This window comes from Vitis vinifera, chromosome 7 (genome assembly GCF_030704535.1).
Source record: "Vitis vinifera cultivar Pinot Noir 40024 chromosome 7, ASM3070453v1".
Taxonomy (NCBI): domain Eukaryota; kingdom Viridiplantae; phylum Streptophyta; class Magnoliopsida; order Vitales; family Vitaceae; genus Vitis; species Vitis vinifera.
Genome location: NC_081811.1, coordinates 6,335,102 through 6,357,723, shown reverse-complemented (window position 1 = coordinate 6,357,723; position 22,622 = coordinate 6,335,102). Strand labels below are relative to the sequence as shown.

The 22,622-nt window shown below is 29.4% G+C and overlaps 1 protein-coding gene across 1 annotated transcript; it reads right to left on the bottom strand.

The window, feature by feature from the left end:
* Window positions 1-16,416: 16,416 nt before the first annotated feature.
* LOC100249717 (aspartic proteinase nepenthesin-1) lies at window positions 16,417-18,200 on the bottom strand. Its single transcript, XM_002264020.4, has one exon. It carries the CDS (start codon window positions 17,909-17,911, stop codon window positions 16,601-16,603), a length of 1,311 nt encoding a protein of 436 aa, XP_002264056.1. The 5' UTR covers window positions 17,912-18,200; the 3' UTR covers window positions 16,417-16,600.
* Between the last annotated feature and the right edge of the window lie 4,422 nt (window positions 18,201-22,622).

Genomic DNA, 22,622 nt, shown 5'->3' with positions numbered 1-22,622 from the left:
AGCCAGCCGCATGTTCCGCAATTTTAGTGTATATTCTCTTTCACAACCTTGTCATAGGAAAAAAAAAAAATGAAAGTATATTCCCTTTCAAAACCTTATACTAAGTCCTCCAGCTAAACATCAGCAGAAAAAAACAAACAAGGAATTTGAGTTTATGTGATAACTAACATTGGGAATCATTCATGGCCTGGAAAAGCTAGAAATGAAACAACATTTTAAAACAACAAACAAAGTGCTGGTGTGACAAGTTGCTGATAAAATCCAGGACTAGGTTGCGGTTTCAGTGACGGAGGCACAAAAAGAATTCATATTTCTCTGCTTTCCCTAATATTCAATTCAGTTACCGCATATCAAGTCAGCTACCGCAAATTGAGGTGACTTGAATTAGTGACAAGCTACTGCAAATTGAATAGGTTTAGACAGCTACAGTGAAGCATAAAGTGCGGTTATTATCATGTGAGGCAACATGAAGCAAGATGTTTAGGTCATCTACATCAAACAAGGGGACAGGTGGGTTCCTGTCATACTTAATTGGCACAATGCAAGGGAAATTGCTTCCTCAGTCTCCATTTTCATTAATTACTCGATTAAGGAACAAAATTTCAGTCTTTTAAAAGACCATCTTTGACAAACCTGTCTTAGTGGAGCAACACCCGATGGGGTGAATGAGTGGAATTTAAATATTTTAAGATTAGAGTTGAATATCGTAACCAAAGTTACCTATGAAAGGGATCTAAGTCATTTTAAATCAATTAGAAACACTAGATTTTAAATCAATTAAAAATTTTAATATAAATTTTTCATAGAAAAAATTTAATAAATTATTCATGTATCATGTATTTATTATTATATATATTCATTCAAAATATTCAAAAAAGGTTTTTGTGTTTTTTTAAGGACAAGCTACTCTTTAAAAAAATTATCGATTACAATAATTTTAATCTCTTGATAAAACAACTTGGATATCTTTAAAAAAAGTATAATAATTTATGTTTTTAAAATGAAAAATATAATAAGATAAAAAAGGATTAATATAGAAAATGACTTTTGATAAAATTATGAGAAATGTGAATAAATCCACCAATACAATCCTTGAGAAAATACAAATACAATACAATTCTTTGTAAAATCAATTCATAAAAATACAACATTAATCTCGAAAAGAAAAGTGCATAGAGGAGGTAATCATAATCCTAAACAAAGGCATTGGTAACATTTATATACTAATTGAGATAAGAGACAATCATAATTCACATATTTGTTTTTGGTAATCATCTAGATTTTTTGTTTTTAACTAATTACTATAAATAATTTTTTTAATCAAAATAAAGATATATAATATCAATACTTTATTTTTTTAAATTAATTTAATGTTTAAAATTTAATTATAATTTTTTTTAATAAGTAATAGTGATTTTCATGATTCTTCATTCTATTCTTGTGGGTTTGTAGAGATTACACTTCAAAAAAGTAATTGATAATTATAAAGAGTTGAATTTATTATTTAAGATAAAAAAATACTTGTGTGAATTATTTTATCATGTTTTATAATTATTTGATAAATCTTTCTAAAAAAGGTTGTAAAAAAACTAATTTATAAGAATGAGTGAAATTCTATCACTCAAACACTTAAGGTAAACTAAATGACATTCAAATGAAATTATCCTTTTTTTTTTTTGGGTCAAATTTAGATGATATATATATATTTTAAAACATATCATAGATAAATATAATATGAATATGTATATGACATGAGACATTTGATTGAAAGGAATAAAATAAAAATATATTCGGAACTTGTTGTCAACAATTAAACAATATGTCCTTTAAATAATTATAATTATTAGTAACTACATGAGTAAACATAAAAATCTTAAAATCAAATAAAAGATAACCCATCACTAAAAAAATATACATCTTAGAATTTTTTTTATTGAACTTTTAGAAAATTTCAAAATTTAACTAATAAACTTTTTAGAATTTTTTGAAATAACTAAATATAAATAATTTGACAATGATAAATTTGTTTAAAGTTATTTAAGATGATACAAATATATTGTTATTGAAACATAGTCAAAAATCTCAAAACCCATCACTTGATAAAATATCAAATATTTTAATAAATTTTAGTTTTATTAACCATTAAATAACATATATAGTTTAAAAAATATTTTATAAAATTTATTTATTATCCATTAATTTCTTTTTTTTTTTTATTAAATCTAATCTTTTTCATACACAAAATTAGTATTTTTAAAATTCTTAAATAAATAAAAACAAATCATTATTGTTAATCTTTGATATCAAACACTATCATAACAAATTATCCCTAGATATTTATGACATATTCATATAATTATTTTGATAATTTTTTCATTTTTTTTATTGAACCGTTGTTAATTTCAAAGGAAAAAACAATATTGTCAATTTAAAAGGAAAAAACAAGAAGTATATAAGAAATTTATAATTAAATAAAAGGAGAAAACATATTAATAGAAAAATAAATAGAGAAAAAAACAAGTCTATCTATATGATAGAAATAACATTGAGGAAAATTAACAAACCTAGAAAAAAAAAGGTAGAATATTTTTTAACTGCAATTTAACATGCTAATACAATATCCATTTGATAATAGAGAGCCTAGAAAAAAAAAGACAAAATAAAATACCTATAAAACAAAACAAAATACATATGATGGCAGAGACTCTAGAAAAAAAAGGAAAAAAAAAATAAAACACTCATAATAATAATAAAAAAAAAATTATATTTACAAATGAAAGATTCAAACTAACAAATGAAAAATACAAGTGGAGAATTCTTGCATGAAGAAGGAAAAGACACAACGGTCACAAGTATAATTGAGTTTCAAAAAGGAATATAAATAATGGTCTTAAATGAGGAAAATTGAAGAGTCATTATGGATCGGGAATGAATGGATATGAATGAGTATAAATTAAAAAATCATTATGAATATGAAATGAATCAATGTCAACACGCACAAAGGGAATGACTGAGGTTTTTTTTTATATTTTTTTTATTGATTTATTGATAGGAAAATATAAAATAAAGTAATAATGATTCATTGTCATTGGTGGATAGGAAATGAGGGAAATAGATGAGGTTTTTTAAGTTTTTATGTTTTGAAAGAAAAATGCAAAATAAATTGATAATTGAATAAAGTGAAAAGGAATTGAATGAGAAATAAATGGTATGAACTAAAAAACATTTAGATGGGTGAATGCATATAAAAAGAACAAATGAATATAAATGGGTATGTACAAAAAGTCATATAAAGGGAGTGAATGAGTGTATGAAAAATGACTATGAGAAATGAAATGATGTGAAATTTTTTTTTTAATAGACTTTTTTTTAATGAAAAATATAAAATAAATAGATAATAACCATTAATATTTATTTTGAAAAATAAATAATGAAAAAAAATCAATTTGAATTGATATAACATTGAACACTTTGAATTAATATAATAATAAATATATGATACATGAATAATTTATTAAATTTTTTCAACGAAAAACTTATATCATATTGAAATATATTTTTTTTAAATAACAATATATTATTATCATAGGAATTGAATACACATTAAAGAAAAATTCTTGTTTAAAATCTGAATTCGAAAAAACAAATTAATTCAAAGCAATTTTTTTTTTGTATTTATTTGATTTTTATCTAAATATTTTTCATTGAATAAATTAAGAATGAAAACTTAAATTATGATAATTTATAAGTTAGAATTTTCTTCTACAATTTATCTTTATTATAAAATTATCACTAAGGAAACAAAAAAGAAAAAGTTGAATCTTCTTTTACAATTAAACATACTATTACTTTAATAGATTTTGAGTTAAAATAATTTATTAAAAGTAATGATAAGTAGAAAATTCTAGATGATTATAAATAAATTTTGACTTAAAAGAATTTATTTGAAATAATGATACGTAGAAAATTCTGGATGACTATAAATAAATTTTGACTTAAAAAGTATTTACTTGAAGTAATGATAGGTATAAATTATTGGATGACTATAAATAAATTTGTAAAAAATTCCGGATGACTATAAATAAATTTTGACTTAAAAGAATTTACTTGAAGTAATGATAGGTATAAAATGTTGGATGACTATAAAAAAATTTTGACTTAAAACAATTTACTTGAAGTAATAAAAGATAAAAAATTCAAGATAACTATAAATAAATTATGAGTTAAAAGAATTTATTTGAAGTAATGATAGGTAGAAAATGTGGGATGACTATAAATAAATTTTGACTTTAAAATAAATTATTTGAAGTAATGATAAGTAGAAAATTCTGGATGATTAAATAAATTTTGAGTTAAAAGAATTTATTTAAAGTAATGATAGGTAAAAATTCTAGATGATTATAAATAAATTTTGACTTAATTTTTTTTTTTAAAGTAATGATAGGTAGAAAATGTTGGATGACATAAATAAATTTCGCTTATGACTGCCATATAAATTTCTTAGAATTTTTTTCTACAAGAAAGAGCAAACACAACCTAGAATAGTTCTAACACAACCTAAAATAGTTCTAACACACAAAAACCTAACTTAGGATACTAGTTGTAGGGAACTCTGAATTACTTCATTCATTGTCCCAAGATAAAGTTAGGTGCATGTAATCTATTCCTATGGCTCTCTAGTTCTAAGCACATAGGAAAAATGACATTTAAAACCAATAATAACAATAGATCTAAAGATAAATAATCCTTACTTGAGAGCTTGATGTTCCTAGATCAATTCTTATCGATATAGAATGCTTCAAAACTATAGAAGATCTCATAAACCATCAATTTTATGCTCGATAACTCAACCTTGAAGCTTGGCACATAGATGGTTTGAAGGGTAGAGGCTAGTGCTTTGTTTCTAGAATGTTGGGAGAATGAGGGTGGAAGAAGCCTAAAATCCTAACCCTATAAGGGGTATTTATAAGGTTTTTACTAGGTTTAACTGATTTAAGCCCATCTTGGGCTTACGTAACTTAATTTAGCCCAAAAATGGTCATAATTGATTAATTGGCCTAACAAGGTTTTGATTAATCAATTAGCTCAATCCAAAGATACTATCCATTAATTCTTATGCAATCTTGCATTACTGCCAAAACAACCTTATGTACATAAATGAACCAAGAACTAATTCATCCCTCATAAACTGTGTCATCAAGGTATATGAGCTCGGATGGAGACCATTAGGACCCATAGGATAATATTGATTCCTTTAGAATTCAATTATGAAATTTACTCATTAACTCACTATAGTAACTCAATTATACTCCAATACCTTATGCATATTACAATGAGACATTAAGTGTTTGAGTTTGTAAACTACTATCCATTGTATACATTATCTCCATAAAATGGTGTTCACAATCTAACAAGGTGAAAACTATCAACCTCTCAAGATTACACAAACTAACCTTAAGTTATAGATCTTCCTATTGTGTGATCAACTAATATGTCTTAACTCACAAAGAGCTTATGTTAAGTTTCACTTAAGAAAATATTATTGTTATAATTTACTTGAACATACGTTTTTAGGATCACCTAAGGGGATACACTATCTCAAAGTCTATAGATATCATAGTGTCTCTATCGAGAATATCTGTTGCTACCAGCTTCCATTAATAATGACTCAATCTATAAGGAATATATGATCACTTTAAGATCTAACCCATCAGTTAAAGCCACTACTAATTTTCACCCAAGTTTAATAATCTCTCAAGGTTGAGAGACAATACAATATAACAACTTGGTGAAATCAAGACAACTTGATAGCCTTTCATCATTACTTATCGTAGGTCTTGTCTAACGTGTAATTGTACACACTAGTGCACTTACCATGAGAACTTCATCCCGATGGCCAATACCAATCATCCCTCCAGTTAAGAGACAGTTTACTACAACCTTAAATGGATTGCCTAAGTCCATGAACCGACTATAAATAAATTATCTACTTACAAGGAATTTATGACTTGAATATTTTGTGCAACTCCTAATGCACTTAAGTCATGCATAATACAAGAGATGTAAGCTAACATGCTCATAAAGAACAATGCATGGAATAAAGATAAATTAAAATGCAACTAGAATATAATTAAATAAATAATAAATTCTAAAATTTGTTAGATCATGTCATACTTTTAAGGGTTTTATCTTAACAATGGGCTAAGAGAGGGCTTAACATTAAGGCATAAGGCAACCATATGGGTAAAAAGAGGATTTGACATGCACATAGGCTACCTAAACACGTAAGCAATAGACTAACAATTATAAGAAGCTAATTAGACACATGAGTGAGTTTATGCTTGGGAGGGCTCAACAATAAGGTTTGGGCAAACACATGCATGACATAAAGAAAGTCATTGGCATTGGAGCTAGCCTAAGTAAAGAAGACGCTTTGGCATTGGGGTAAGCCCAAGTAAAGGGTTGTTGACATGGTCTTTACACTAATGATAGGCTGACATATAGGAGTTGAGATGTGAAAACACCTAGCACAAACTAAGTCAAACACAAGGTGGCAAACAAAGGTTAAGCAAGTTGTTCCTAACATAGAAGAATGGGTTGTTGGGCTTAAGGGTAAGTGGCATTGATTAGGAGACACATAATGCATGTTGCAAGATGTGGCAATAGTGGAAGGGCTTTAAATTGATCAAGTGATACATGGAAAATGACTAAGATAATAAGGTAGTTGAAGACATTTGAGTTCAATAGGTTGTTCCTATAATGTGCTATTTAGTTAGGTAATTGAAGCCTATAAATAAAGATATTACCAACCATTAAAACTATTAAACTCACAAGAGATAGCGTGGAGAGAATAGGTTGTGTTCTTATAATTTTGTGTAAAGTAATACAATTTAGGGGAAAGAATTACCTTATAATTTGTTTTGAATCATTTGTTTTTATTGCTTATTTGTGCAATCTTATGTGAGCAAGAGTAAGTTGCTGATTGGAGCCAAAATATGTGCTCTAATGACACATATTCGATATGATTTGTGCACCAAAGGACATTCAAATCACCCAACTTGACCTAAATCGATGCTAATGCCCTAGCCATGAGTTTAATTTGTACTTTGGAGACTTATCTCAGGTTCAAGGGAAGAAAATGGTGCAAGTTGAATCATTTTAGATTTTGAAAGATCAAGAAAGGGCTAAATGAGGAAATAAGTGAGTCAAGACTCATGGTGTAACGCCCAAGTTTCTTTTTAGGAAAATATTATTAATAATAATATTAAATTAATTATTTATTTATTTTAATAAAATGGAAGAGGGGTGAAAAGGTAATTTTACGAATAAATACCCTAGGTATAAATTAGAATTCTATTCTTCCTGTTCTTTTCTGAATCGCGTTCTTGTTCGCAGAGAGTTCCTGAGAACATAAGATTGGAGTCGGATTTCAGGGTTTGAACAACAGATCTCTATAGGTAAAATTCTAACCTATAGATTAATATTTTAAAATCATTAGTTAATTTTAAGCACATTAGATATTTTTTGGAAAACCCAAATCTAGATTAGGGTTAGTTTATTTTTTTTAAATTCATTTTAATATCAAAATAGTGAAAATTTAAGATTTTGATTTATTGTTGGAAATTGGGAAATCTTAAGTTTTTAGATGAAAAAAAAAAATTATTTGGAAGATTTCAATTTAGACTAGGGTTAATTTATAAATAAATAAATAAATATATTGTTAATTTTGGCTTAAGGGATTAGAAAAATATTAAAACAATTTGATTTAACAAAAAAAAAAAAAAAAACGCCTGTGCACTGGAAAATAGAAGAATGGTGAAGAAAAAAAATGGTTGCCTGCGTGTGGGAACTGGTTAGTTTTAGGTTAATAAATAAGATATAGTAATAATGGTTTAATGTAATAAATAGAATGAGGTAGTTGCTGGGGGTGCAATCCATGTGTGCTAGAAGCATGACTCAAAAAGTACACCATCCTAAGAAATAAAAAAATAAAAAATAAAGCTTGAAATAGCCAAGACATTGTTACTACTTAAATAACTAATGAACTCCAAAGAAACTTCTCTTATATATATATATATTGCAATTTAATTAAATTAGTAATGTGTTATTAGAAACAAATTAGGAATTTATTAATTTATTTAAATAAGGAATAGATTAGTTAAATTATAGATAAATAGTAATAGTTATTTCTCTTATGTTATATTAGGTGAATAGTAGATTTTCCAGAATTATTTTTTCTCCCAAATTTTCAAGGACTTCTTTTGAGGGAAGGGAAATTAATGCAGTTATTATTTTTTTAGAAACAAAATTTTATATATATCATTTGAAAATATTTTGGATTAATATTCGTTTTATGCATGGATTAAATATGTTTTGTACGAAAAATATGTTAGAACTTTATATTTTGTTTACAATAGAGAAATGTGGAGATATTATGTTTTGCAAATTCGAATAATTGAAATAAGTGTTTAACTCTGGTTTGTTTGGCCCTTGTCAACGGGATATAATAGTTGACTTATGACTTTTTGGCCCTTGTCAACGAGATATAATAGTTGACCTTTTCATTTCTTGGTGGGGAATGTAATTGATTTGGACTCCAGCCTCAAGGGGTTTGGTTAGAGGTTACTAGTACTAGTAGTGTTTGGTTCCGTTCACCTTAAAGGAACAATTTGAGGCTAGCCACCTATTTGAAAAGTCCCACCTAATTAGGCACCATTTGATGTTTGATGACCAGAGTAAATAAATAATTTGAATGTTTTAATCTAATTTGATATGAAAATGCTTGAATACAAAATGAAAGTGTACAATTAAAATTTTTGAATGTATTGACAAAACCGACTCAAAGGTTTATGAAAATAATTAGTTATAATATCTCTTATTTTGTAAGTGAACTTGAAATATTTGATCCATGGACTACATTAATGTTTCTTATTGGGCTTTGAACTCATTCCTATTTGTTGATTACTTTTCAGGCACCCTTAGTTCGGGCGAGGAGTGATGGCTAGGTCGGGGAATGGTCATCATTAATGTGAAACCAAGGTTTAATTAATCTTGATTTTGATGATAACAAAACAAGGTTTAGAACTAATGATCATATTTCAAGTGTGATTAGGCAAGACGATTTCCAAAGTGGCAATCACAAAGACAAATCAAGCCAAGGAGAAATCATGAAGAAGAAGACCACCTCAAAGAGAAGAGTTTTTCAAGACCAAAGCTTCATAAGATCTCTTTGTAAAGTTGTTGGTGCACTAGGACTTTCATGCATTTCATTCTTTATTTATGCACCAAAATCATCCAAGAGTAATATTGTTTTAAATGTCTTAAGAATTGGATGATTTCATGTTTTCAACTAAAACCTTGTGTTAAATGATTTTCAAACTTGTGTTAAAAGGTTTTAAGTTGAAAAATGTTGGGTGTTGAGCCAGAAAATGGCTCAACCGGTTCAACCAGTCGACCTGTTGTGCTCGTCCGGTCGAGAACCGGTTGAGGGGGGTAAAAAAGTTTCTTTCTTTCCCAGTGGCCTTCTCTTCCCGGTCAAGGTTGAATCTCAACCGGTTGAGGTCCGGTCGAGGTCCGATTGAGGCCCAACGATCACCTGCCAAGCATTAAATGCTAACGACTAGTCAACCGGTCGACCCCTAGCTCGATCGGTCGAACCCCCAATGGTTAGTTTGACTTTTTTCTTTTATAAAAAGGCTTCAATTTTCATTGTTTCATGAGCTTAACCTTCCCAAATCTTTCTTAATTATATTTGAGCCTTGGAAGACTGTTTTTGAGTGCACCATTATTTCAAAACTTGCATATCTTTAGTGCACCATTCAATCCTAATTTTTCTTGTATCATTTGAGTTTAAAGTTCTTGTACTAGGATTTTTGAGATATCATTCATTTGTAAATCTTTGAGATGAAGTTTCTCAAGTATGGGGTATCACTTGAGGAGTTGTTCAAGAGTGGGATATCTCTTGAGAAGTGTAAAGGGTGCTTGGAGTCAAAAGTCCAAGAGGGTGAATTGGAACCATAATCCAATTGTATTGCTTGAAGGCTTGGTTTGGAAGCCTTGGATTAGTGGAACCTCAAGCTCGGGATTGAAGCTAGAGGAGAGTGGATGTAGGCCGGGTTGAGCCGAACCACTATAAACTCTTGTGTTTGCATTCTCTTTTCCCTACTCTTTAATTTATATGCAATTGTCTTTATATTGTTTATCATATACTTGCATATAATTGTCTTTTAAATTCACATAGTTTAAACTTGCGAAAAGAGACCATCACCCTATTCACCTCCTTTCTAGAGTGATTACCATAGGTTGGATTAACCTCAATTTCCTAACAATTAGGATTTTGCTTAGGATGTTATTTGGACATTGTTAGCTTATAAGTTTATGTTCATTTGAATTATTTGGTTTTTCGAAGCTATTTACATATTGAGCTTTTAAATATTTCTTTTTTGATAAGTTCGAAGTTGAGATTTGGAGATTATGAAAATTTGTTAGCACTTGATTTATTTGAGTTTGCAATCTATTTGGATAATGGATTTTGGTTGATGGATGCTTAGTTTTAAAGTTAAGTTTGAAAATTTTAGAATTTTGTTCCGCTACTCTAAACAGGTTTTGGGTAATTGGTTACTTCCAATTACAATATAATTGTTTAGGTTAGGTTACACTTTAAGCCTTTGAGTTTGAGGTGTGAAATGATCGTCACGCCCTTGGAATGGGTCTTGGGGCGTGACACATGGACTATAAGGAAAGGAAAGATGAGGGTTTCATGAGTTTGGAAGATGAGAAATGACCATTATGGAGTAAAAAGAAGGCAAGAAAACATAGGAAATGAGGCATGAAGCAAGATTCAATTGTGTGGAAATTTAGAACTCAAAAATTTGATTGTAATTTATACTCTGACTTTGAGGACAAATTTGGAGCACTTTCCAGAGTCCATTTTATACATACTATATATCATTTCGAAGCTCGGGAAGTCAGAAGTCCAAAGTTTCAAGTGATATACAAATCAGAGATGAAATGAAGAAGTTATGGCCATTTGAAGACAACTGCACCAAGCTGAAGGGTCATTTCGAAATGATTTCGAAACCCAACTTATGAATTCGAAATCCACTTCGAAATGACACCAATTTCAAATTCACCCACTGCCACTTTGATGTTTCACCTCCTTTACCTTGGAAATTGCATCTAGGGCACTTCATCCGCCCTAAGTGGACCCCACACGACTAGAAATCACCATTTTATTATTTTTTTAATCATTTTTAAGAAATTATTTTGTAATAAATGGCCATGAGAGTGTGCCACATGTTAGGTAATTCGTGATATTATATAAACTCTCTTAATTATAGGTTTTAGGGATCTTGGATATTTTTCCAGAGAATTTGACATTGAAGGTGGAAGAAAATGAGAATTTTGGTTTGTTTTTTTTTTTCTTTATTAAATATATTGTTGTTAGTTTCTTTTGATTCAAACTATGGATTTTTACCCTATTATGGATTGTGAATGTGACATCACCCCCATGAGAGGCTAAGAACCAACTTGGGGCTTGAAGCATGAAAAACCTAGGAGCTAAGGAACTTGTAGGGACAATGGGTAAATTATTATAACAATGAGATTAATTATTGGTTGGGTGACAATTTATCAATTTTTTTAATTCTATCTTTGTGAATTAGTTTAGGGAATGATACGGTAGGTTATTATCCGATACTAGTGATTCTTGGTAATTCTTAATCATTGGTTATCCTCGTCTTCCTTATCGTTATTTGCCCCAAAACAAAGCTATAAGGAGTAGGAAGAGTTAAAAAGTCAAATCTTAAATTGGTAATCAATCTCATTTATTTGATGGTTTTATGAATCTGTTTTAAAAAGGAAAAATTATGTTTTGGATGCAATTTTGAGTTATAGAACTCAACTTGATCACAAACGGCCAAGGATCTCAAAACTCTAAGATCATATTACTTAAAAGACCCTTGTTTTTTCTAATTTCTATACCCTAGGTTGGATTGTGGAAAACCCTAAACTTGAATAAATTGAATTTAAAATCAATATTCATTTTGTTATTAATTTAATTTCTTTTACTAAGTTTCACATTATTCACATATTGTTTTTCACTTTAGGAATTAAACAAAAACAATTAATTTATTCTAGTATTGAGAATTTCCATAAGCCAGTCATTGAAGATGATACCCGGAGTACTACAAAAGTTGTAGTGACTATTTCTCTAGTTTTTCTTGACCAGAGTTGCTACGTAAAAGACTAAGTATATTGGTACAATAGAGAAGTCTGGTCAGTTGCCTTAAAAGGCTTCTAAGCACCACACATTGTAAAAAATTGAGAAAAAAATTCAAGGGTTATGACACTAACTATGACTTAAAATAGTCTCCATAGGCTTAGTACCTATCAAGAACTTTAAAAAGTTTCTGTGGCAATTTAGCTTCAAGAATTCCAAATCTAATATGCCCATCTTGATCTTCCTATATGATCATAAATGTTTGTATATACTATTATTATATGTTGACAACATAAAACCGATGGTTTCTATTTAGCGTTTAAATTAAATGGGCACCCAAATCAAACTGAATCATTTGCTAAGCTATTGTGACTTGTTGATCTACGACCAACCACTTTGATAGCAATGCAATATAATCTTTACGTAAAGGTCATCCTATCCAACATTCTAGCATTAAGATATGCTTTAGCTGTGGATGATTATCATAAGATATTCCCAACAAATCATAAGATTCTCATTCTCGAAAATTCGCACACAAAAGACTCTTTACCTTATAAACGAGATGTGTGATACATCTGATGAGCATTAGTGAAGAATGCAAGCAAGGATGAAACTTAAGCATTATTATATTCCATCAAGAGTTGAAGTTAGCAAATTCTGAGGAGTCAATATTAATTTATGTCTAATTGCTCCACATATAGTTCCTCAAACCACATTTTCTAAACAAATTAGAGCCAATTCGAATTGATCTTGTAAGATATCCACCACATAACGAAATATTCATGTCAAAAAATGGATTTTTATTCAAGAACGAAATCTTATTGGAATTGTCCATATTCAGTTCATCCTTCAGAACCATATCACATTTTAGATATGATTAAATAGGATGAATTGAGAAGGTATTTGGAAATAAGAAACAAATGTTCAACCATTTTTTCTAAAGAAGAGATTGAAGAAGCAATGTTCAATCTAAGGGGGCTTCAGGCTTCAACTCGAGAAACAGTGCCCCTCGAATCCTTTTCAAAGTAGACATTTTCTTTGGCTTTGGAGTTCATAGTTTGAAGAGCTTGTCCTTCTTTGGAAGCCCCATATAATAGTCATACTACATTTCTTCACCAATTCATTGACTTCTTAGTGACCATAGTTTCTAGCAATCTTAACTATTTCTTAGGTGTTAAGGTCATTCTTACTAAAATAGGTTTTTTTGTCTTCCTACACAATTGAAGAAACTAACATGGTTGGTGCCAAGAAGTGCTCCACTTTGTTATGAACCACTACACCACTAACACCACATGATGACAATATTGCCATAATAATAATAATAATAATAATAATAATAATAATAAAAATCATATAGAGGGCTTTCTAGATCTATGCACAGTGGAAAATAAAACATTTAAAAACTAGATCTAGAGATTAGGATTATTTTACCTATGATCTAGATGTTCATAGATTGATTCAAATCCAATGAAGTAACTTAATAATAATAATAATAATAATAATAATAATAATAATAATAATAATAATAAATCATATAGAGGGCTTTCTAGATCTATGCACAGTGGAAAATAAAACATTTAAAAACTAGATCTAGATATTAGGATTATTTTACCTATGATCTAGATGTTCATAGATTGATTCAAATCCAATGAAGTAACTTCATAAGCATCATAGATCTTGTGAACCCAATGATCTTTTGCTCAATCTCTCTTTTCACAGATCTTGGCATAAGAGAAGTGTGGTCTTCTCTCTAAAGAAGAAGTTTAGTGTTTTCTATATGGAGTCTAGAATACAATAGCTAAGAGTGAAGCCCTAAACTCCTAAGGGGGTTTATATAGGCTTCCCTTATGGGTTTAAGTAACTTGACTCCAACTTAGGCTTGAGTTACTTAATCCAGTTCATTTGAGTTCTGATTAATTTATTAGCCTTATTAAGCGTCAATTAATTAACTAGCCTAATCTAGAAAGACCATTATTAGAGTTCAATACAACATTAAATTTTTACCAAAACATCCGTATGCACGCTTATGAATTACAAACCCATAATTCCCTAAAAAAAAAAAAAAGTGCCACAATGAATCAAGAGTTCAAATGAGGACCACTAGCACCCATTGAAAAATATTGACTCCCTTAAAATCCAATTTTAAAGTTGACTCAACATTCCACTATAAAGAGTTAATTACACTTCAATATCTTATGATATTAGAATGAGACAAAGTTTGACTTTATGACCTACTATCCATTGCATGTAGACTTCCTATAAACCGATGTCCATAATCTAACAAGGTATGTGCTATCATCCTCTCAAGATTCTCTCTCTAATGCTTGACTTACAAATTCTACTATTATGTAATCTAGCGTGTGTGGTTCTAATATTCAGAAAAGTTCCATTTTAGACTAAATTTTCCTCCTTAAAGTAAAATTACAGCTCCAACATTAGACGTGCAATACAAAATTTTTTTATCATAGGCCAAAGAAAAGGAATTTTTTAGTTGATTTTCAATTTGAATCATTTCTATGTCTATCTTTGAATTATTATACTTTATGTAATGAGATGATGATTCTAGAATTTTATCATGTTGACTATATGATGTAGCTAATGAATCTTCAATACTTGTAGATCTGTTTAACATGGATAAGTTATTGTCTAGTTTTTGAAATCCATTCAACTCATATGAAGAACTTGCTAAAGTGTATGCATTATGCATTATTTAAATTGCATGCAGAATTATATGATGAAGAACTGTCTATCCTAAGAGATTTGGATGAACTAGTTCTAGCTCTTCTTAATTCTTTCATAATACTACTCATTGTCATGGAAAATAATTACAATCTTATCCTTAATCAATTCAAATAATTTTTTGAGCAAAAAGCGCTCTTTTTACCCTCAAACACCGCTATCTATGTTGACCAAGCCATTCATAGAAGAAAAATAATAATAATAATTAATTTTCTGAATAGGGACCACCACAAGTGGATCAACATGGGACTTACACTCCTTCTGCTCTCATGCACCGCTATCTAAGCTAACCAAGTCGTTGCCCTCAAACACCGCTATCTAGGCTAACCAAGTCGTTGCCCTCAAACACTGCTATCTAAGTTGACCACGGAAAACTATCACAAAAAATAATAATGATGATGATTTCAAACATCGCTATCTAGGCTGACTATAGAAAACTATCACATAAAATAATAATGATGATGGTGATGATGATGATGATCTCAAACATTGCTATCTAGGCTCACTATAGTAAATTATCACATAAAATAGTAATGATGATGATAATAACACCACTATCTAAGCTGACTAAGCTGTTGACACCGCTATCTAAGCTCACCAAATTGTTCACAGAAAACTATTTAGGTTTTACAAAAAATAATGATGATGATGACGACCAAGCCGCTCACAGAAAATAATAATAATAATAATAATAATAATAATATTAATAGTAATAATAATATTTAGGTTGACCAAGCCGCTGACACTGCTACCTAGGCTGATCAAGCCGTTCCCATAAAACTATTTAGGCCTCACAGAAAATAATGATGATGATGATGCATGGAAGCCTTGTCCCACATTCATAAGAAAGCACGTTAGCCTTGCACTCACTTTAAGTGATCCATATTTTACACATATACATCACAACAGTCTTATTGGTTGTTAGGACGTTGACCAACCATTCTTCCCCACAAGTTTCAGACATCCAGAGTTAATCACTCAACCCCATGAAAATGATTTCTTTCCATGTCTTCCTCCACAACCACAACAATGAATTCTATGCTTAGATCAGATTTTAGATCTAGTATTTATAAAGGTTGTATGCTTATAAACAATTTATACTAAAAATATTATATGATATTTTTTTTCTTGAAAGAAAGGGATATTTATTTATTATTATTTATTTGGAAACTAAATTCAAAAAAATGGATACAAATAAATATGGGTGATTATTGACGCCACAATATTAATAAAGAAAAGTAATTTTTTTTCTTTTCACAAGGGTATATAAATGTTAATCTATGTATTATAACAGTAGTGCATGTGACTAAAGTATATAGAAGATATGCTTCATAAAATCCCAGAACTTACTCATACGTCGAAAACTGGTATTATAGCAGCCATCTCTAGCATGATAAATTGTGATAATTGTCTGGATCTTCAATTTTTATGATATATATACGACGTTAAAGCCCATATAGAAAGGAATCCCTAAAGACTCTCGATCATCATATGCTATATAACTTTCAAAGAAAATAAGCAGTAAGCTTATTAATTGCAGTATGCATGTGGTTTCAGAAACTAATTAAGAAGATATCACAACTAATTGAAATAAAGCCAGAGGGAAATTAAACAAACAGAGGGCAGATGGGTCACATAAACTCAAAGCTGATTGCACTGCGCTGGAGCAAATGAGATTGTCTCCTTCTCAAGATCATGCAGCACCACGATGTTCTGCTGCTGAAAATTCCCAAATATCGACATCCCGCTCGAACTCCCCATCGTCAAACAAATCACTCTCAAAGCCGAATCCTCTATAATATAGTTTTCTTTAGGAAGCTTCAAATCAACACCTTCAAAGTGAAACACCAGCTGTGGGACGTCGACTGGGGATCCGTCCGGCGGTAGGGTGAAGCAAAGTTCAAGCTCGGTCGAGCCGGACGCGTCAACGTCAAGCTTCATCTGAGAAATGAACTCTTTTTTTAGAGCAGCAAAGGCACTGTCCTTTAGGTAGGTAATCGTTGTGCCAGAGTCGATGATCAAGCCACCACTCCCATCATCCTGAATCGAAAAAGTGGATTTTTCGATGGGTAAAAGGGTGTCGCCAACGCTGATTCCTTCCAAGGAAAGGTAGTAGAATGATGGACGTGAAGGGTTTTGGATCAATGGGGTGGGGATTGCACTCTTCACAGTAGCTTCAGACCCCACCAAGAGAGTACTAATACCTTTGCTATCATCAATGGAGGTCAAGCAGTAGGAGAACTTGGGCACACCCAGCTGGGAAATCAGCGACAGTGGTCCTCGGCCGAGCCCCACCAGCCCTGCCCCCTGGCTGTACGCACGTCCGCGGTTGTCTTCCCCACACCCGAACCCGATTTTGGACACCGAGGCATCGCCAAACGTGAAGGTTTCAGTGGCTAGAACGCCTTGTGTCGAAGAATGATCTCCGTATGAGTAGCGATACTCACAGCCGTCGCTGCATGAAGAGATCGGAAGAGCCACACAGAGGTCGCTGCTGCATGGCAGTTTCGAGAACGACGATGACTTTTCCGGATCGAAGATCGGAGTTGGTTGATCAAAGCAAACCTTGCAGGGCTTGCACTGAGTCCAGATAAGGTCGCTGCCGGTGTCCATGATAGCAGAGTAGGTCTCCGCCGGCGTTCCGATGGCCAGATTCATCAGAAACTCGCCGTTGCCGGCGTGCACTGGGGCTTCAACGGACGGTTCAAACGACGCAGTTTTGGCGCTCAGGCGTTGGAGTCTCAGCCTCCCACGCTTCACCGCACGCTGTAGACGTTCGAATTTGGTGTAGTTTCCACCGGAGTCGACGTGCCTGAGGCTGACCCTGAACCCATTTTTTTCCGGTCGTCGATCGAGACTTCTCCACGTTGAAGCGGCCGGAGAAAACAAAGCGGACGATACTGCCAGAACCAACAATATCACAATAATCATATGAGAAGCTGATGAAGCCATCAGTTCGCAGGGTGATAGCAATTGAACGACGTCGTTTTACAAGGAAGGTGATGGGATACTACTGAGACGACGTCTTTTTATGAAGAAGAAGATGATGATGGGTTGAACCAGCTGTAGGAGAAGACGAATGGGCGCTATAAACGGGGGAGACGCTGAGCTGAGACCAGATCAAAACGACGTCGTTTTCGTATGGAGAAGCTCAGCGGGATCAGCGGGACGACGTCGTTCACAAAAGTCGTTTCACAAAAGGTACGACGACCCACGACCTAAAGTCGTTTCACAAAAGGATAAGACGACCTATCTTAAAGATGTCTTTAGAATTTATGTTTATACACTTCAACTAGATCTCCCAACAACGTTAGCATGGTCGGCAAGTTAATGTTATTAAATGACACCTAAAAAATTACTATTTATAAGTCGATCAAAGAATATATATCAATTATTATAATATGTAAAATTGTAAATAAAACCGTTTGGTCATTTTGATCGCAAGTAAAAAATTATTATTTTCAACATTCCTTATCGCATGAACATGTATTTATTTTTCCCATTCAATTCTATAATGGAAGAAATGGTTGGACTTACAATAAATAAATCAACTCCTCATTTAGATAAAGGTTTCAAGGATTTCTTAGGGCAGCCATTTTGAGAATATGTTCATATTATCATATGTTGTACAGTTATAAAATATAATTTTTAAAACATTTTATGAAAAATTGTAAGTAAAAGAAATAAGTAACTCTTGTATTAATAAACGAATAATTATTAATATTTTATAATAAAAAAACTCTATAATCAAATAAAAATATTTATTTATTTATTTATTTATTTTTATTATATGAATTAATCATAATTAAAATAAATATATCTAATTAAATATTTTATTTTTATTTAATAAACTATCGTATAAGCCTATGTTTAAATAGGATTTCTTTGATGCAATATTTTTCTAATATTTTAGAAAATTAAAATAATAATCCTATTTAAATGGAATTTTTGTTGTCAAATTAAAACAAAAAAAATATACTTCAATCCCAGCCTACATGAAGGTTAAGTATGGAAGTGGAAATGATAGATACAAAAATATTGTGTAATATCACAATTAGAAAATAACTAAATTTAAAATAAATAAAAAAGTTAAATTTTAAATTCCAATAATCATCTAAACTTTTAAGTCAATCTATCTTTCTCTATAAATAGAGAAATTATTACAAAAATAATTTGAAGAAAAGAAAAAAAAATGATAAATCATTTGAGGAAGAAAAAAAAAGGACAGTTGATTTTCTTGTATAGAATTAACAGAAATGTAACATCTTCAATAATTATTTGAATTTAAAATCAATTATTTAAATTTAAAATCAATTTATCCTTATCCATTATTCTATTTATGGAGATTTTAATTTAAAATCAATGATTATTTATAATTCTATTTGTAGATATAAATAGAAAAATATTCTAAGAAAAAGGAAAATGAGAAGAGAGTTGTATAGAATTTTTGTTGTCTTCAAACACTCAATTAATCATTGATTAGGTCACATAACATTTTTAACTTAAGAGATAAAATGAGAGGATTATATACTCTATATTTTAAACAATATAAAAAATATGTAGAAGAGGGTACCCACATTCATTTTTAAAAAAATATAAATTTGTCAAATAATTTGTGTATATAAATTCTATTAATTTGAAAAAACATTCATAGTTGTGTTACATTTACTTTTTAAAAAAATGGAAATGAAAGTTTAGATTAGAAAAAGTTTATATCTCAATTTTATACATTTTCTAAATATTAATTTTACAATTATTAATATTTTTTATTTGATAAATATTAATTTTAAATTTAAGTGAAGTTAAAATTTCAATATTGATATAATTTTTTATGTACTTTATCTCATAATAAAAAACTATGTGAATTATTTTTCATATAATCAAGTTAAAAGTTTGTAATTATAGATATTTTAATTATTTAATAACTAAAACTTATGTATATAAATTCATAACTAGAAATTATGACAAATATATATAATCTTCATAATTAGATGTTATGTGGTAAATTACAAAATTATAAATACATAAGAAAAAACTATGCATATGATCTCTAATTACTTTTTAATTATATTATATAATTGGAAGTTATATCAAATAACATTATCTAGTCATAAGTTATAGAATGAATAGTTCATAACTTGAAGTTACGTGTAAATTTATATAATAAATAGTTTGAACTTATTTATAAATTTGCACAATAAATAATTCATAACTTGAAACTATGCATAAATTGAAATAATGAATAGTCCATAACTTGAAATTATATATAAATATGCATAATGAATAGTTAATAGTATGAAGCTATGTACAAATTTGCACTTTTTTTTGTTGACAAAATAATTATTACTTGAAGTCATGAAAAATATTGTCTTTTAATATTTATTTCGTATTCATGCATTTTTCGTTACTAGAAATTATGAAAACAATCCTCATTAATAATTATTTCATAACCAGAAGTTATGCACGTAATTTCTAATTTTCTTGTACAACCAGAAGTTATACAAAATAAAATTGTCAATTAACAACTATATAACTAGAAGATACAAAGACATTTTTAATTTTGTTATATAACCAAAAGTTATATTATAACATAATTGTCAATTATTTAATGTTATTATAACATTACTCAAATTTTAATTATTCATAACTAGAAGCAATAAAGAAAAAGTTAGTAAATTAATAATTGTTAAAACTCGTATAGCTAGAAGTTATATGAAAAAAAAAATTTATTATTAACTTATATTATATAACCAAAAGTTATATAAATATTATAATTCATAACCCAAACTTATGAAAATGAGAAGATTAATATTTTTTGTACTAATCAAATGTTATACTAAAATTGTTAATATGTACTTTCTTATGACTAGAAGTTATAGAGAACAAAATTGTTAATTAACAATTTTGTACAACTTTATGAAATTCATGTAATCAAAAGTTATAATGAAATATATCATAACCTAAAGCTATGATAACAAGAATATTGATAATATTTATATATTATCAAAAGATTAATATTTTATGTATCAAATTATACAAATAGGTAAGTGTTTGATAGTTTTTATAAATTCCTATTATTACTATTTATGTACAAATAGGTAATATTTTGAATTTTTTTTATTTATTTTAGTTGTTTACTATATAATAATCTTTGATATAATAATTGAGATTAAACTTAATCTTGATTTCTCAATATCTAATGAAAATAATAGTACATTTTTAAATAATAATATAATTGTTTTCACACATTTTTTAAAATAAAAAAAAACATGGTCAAATGGATCATAAGTGTTACACAAATATTTATTATTTGTAGGCATTCAGCCCTGAATTTAAAGTTTGAGCCGTAAGCATTCCATATTAAACTAAAATTCCTTTTATTTTTGAATTCTTACTAATTCTGGTATTGACTCAATTTTTTTATAGATAAATTAGTTTAAAGGCATTAACTAAATATTTGAAAAGAAAATGATATAACCCATGCATACATAAATTATATAAGTAGTGCCAATAGCTCAAAATTCTCTGTGTTTTTAAAAATAGAACACGATAGAATAAAATCTAATAAAATTTTCTTGTTTTAATCTACAAAGGTGTACTAAATTACTAATCTAATTAAATGAAAAAATAATAACTTTTTAAAAATCCAACACAAAATAACGAATAAAAATTTAAAATTAATATTGAGTACTTTTTATATATATATTTTTTTTTTTTGGGTTCAATTCTTCCTCAAAATATGTATCTAAAACTTGTAATATTTGTTTTGGGGTAATTGATTAATAGGAACAAAATCACTATGAAATTACAAATCTAACCTTCCTTAATAGCCTAAAAAGTAACCTGTTTCGAAAAATAAAATAAAAATCCAGTTGATCAATTAACCTAAGAAGGCAATAATAGAAAGGAAAGAGAAAGAAAGGGATGGATGGGTGAGTGAGGGCAGCGTGTGGTGAGGGATCTGGTGGCGGCGGCGTGAATGGATGTGATGCTGGTGATAGGGGTTGTCACATCTATGCGCACATGGGGCAGCACTGGCGATGACTGGAAAGAAGGGGAAAAGGGAGGAGAGTTTGACTGTTTGAGAGTGAGCGTGGGGTTGGATGTTGACGGTGGAAATGGTGTTGCCGACAGTGGCGTGTCAACGGTGGAGAGGGCGGTCACGTAGTGGGTGTGAAGGTGGGAGGAAACATTGGCTTTGTTCAAAATGAGTTATTTTTTTAAGGAGTGGGAGTTTGGATTTAAATAAAATGAGGTATTAAAAAGTTTCACTACTAAGAAATTTTGAAAGTAATTTTTATGTACATGAGATAAGTTTATATTTTTATATAATTTTTTTTATATTTTATATAGAATTATCATTATTTTTCATTTTTAAAAATAAAAAATAAAAAATATATCCAAACTTGTGTTTATTTTCTAATTTTCAAAATAAAAAATAGTTATAATTCCTAACTAAAATATGAAAATTTTTACAAAATTAGATTTCTGAAAATATAATAATTTTTGACAATGTTTTATAAAAATTAGGGTGTCAAAAAGTTTTTATTACCATACATTTTAAAATTTTAAGAGTGATTTCTAAATGCATAAAGTAAGTTAATATTTTTTTTATTTTAAAATTTTCTCAAAGTGATATGATATAAATAGAGTCAATATTTTT

Excerpts from the sequence above, each read along its gene's own strand:
- LOC100249717 (XM_002264020.4), bottom strand. The coding sequence starts at position 17,911 with ATGGCTTCATCAGCTTCTCATATGATTATTGTGATATTGTTGGTTCTG.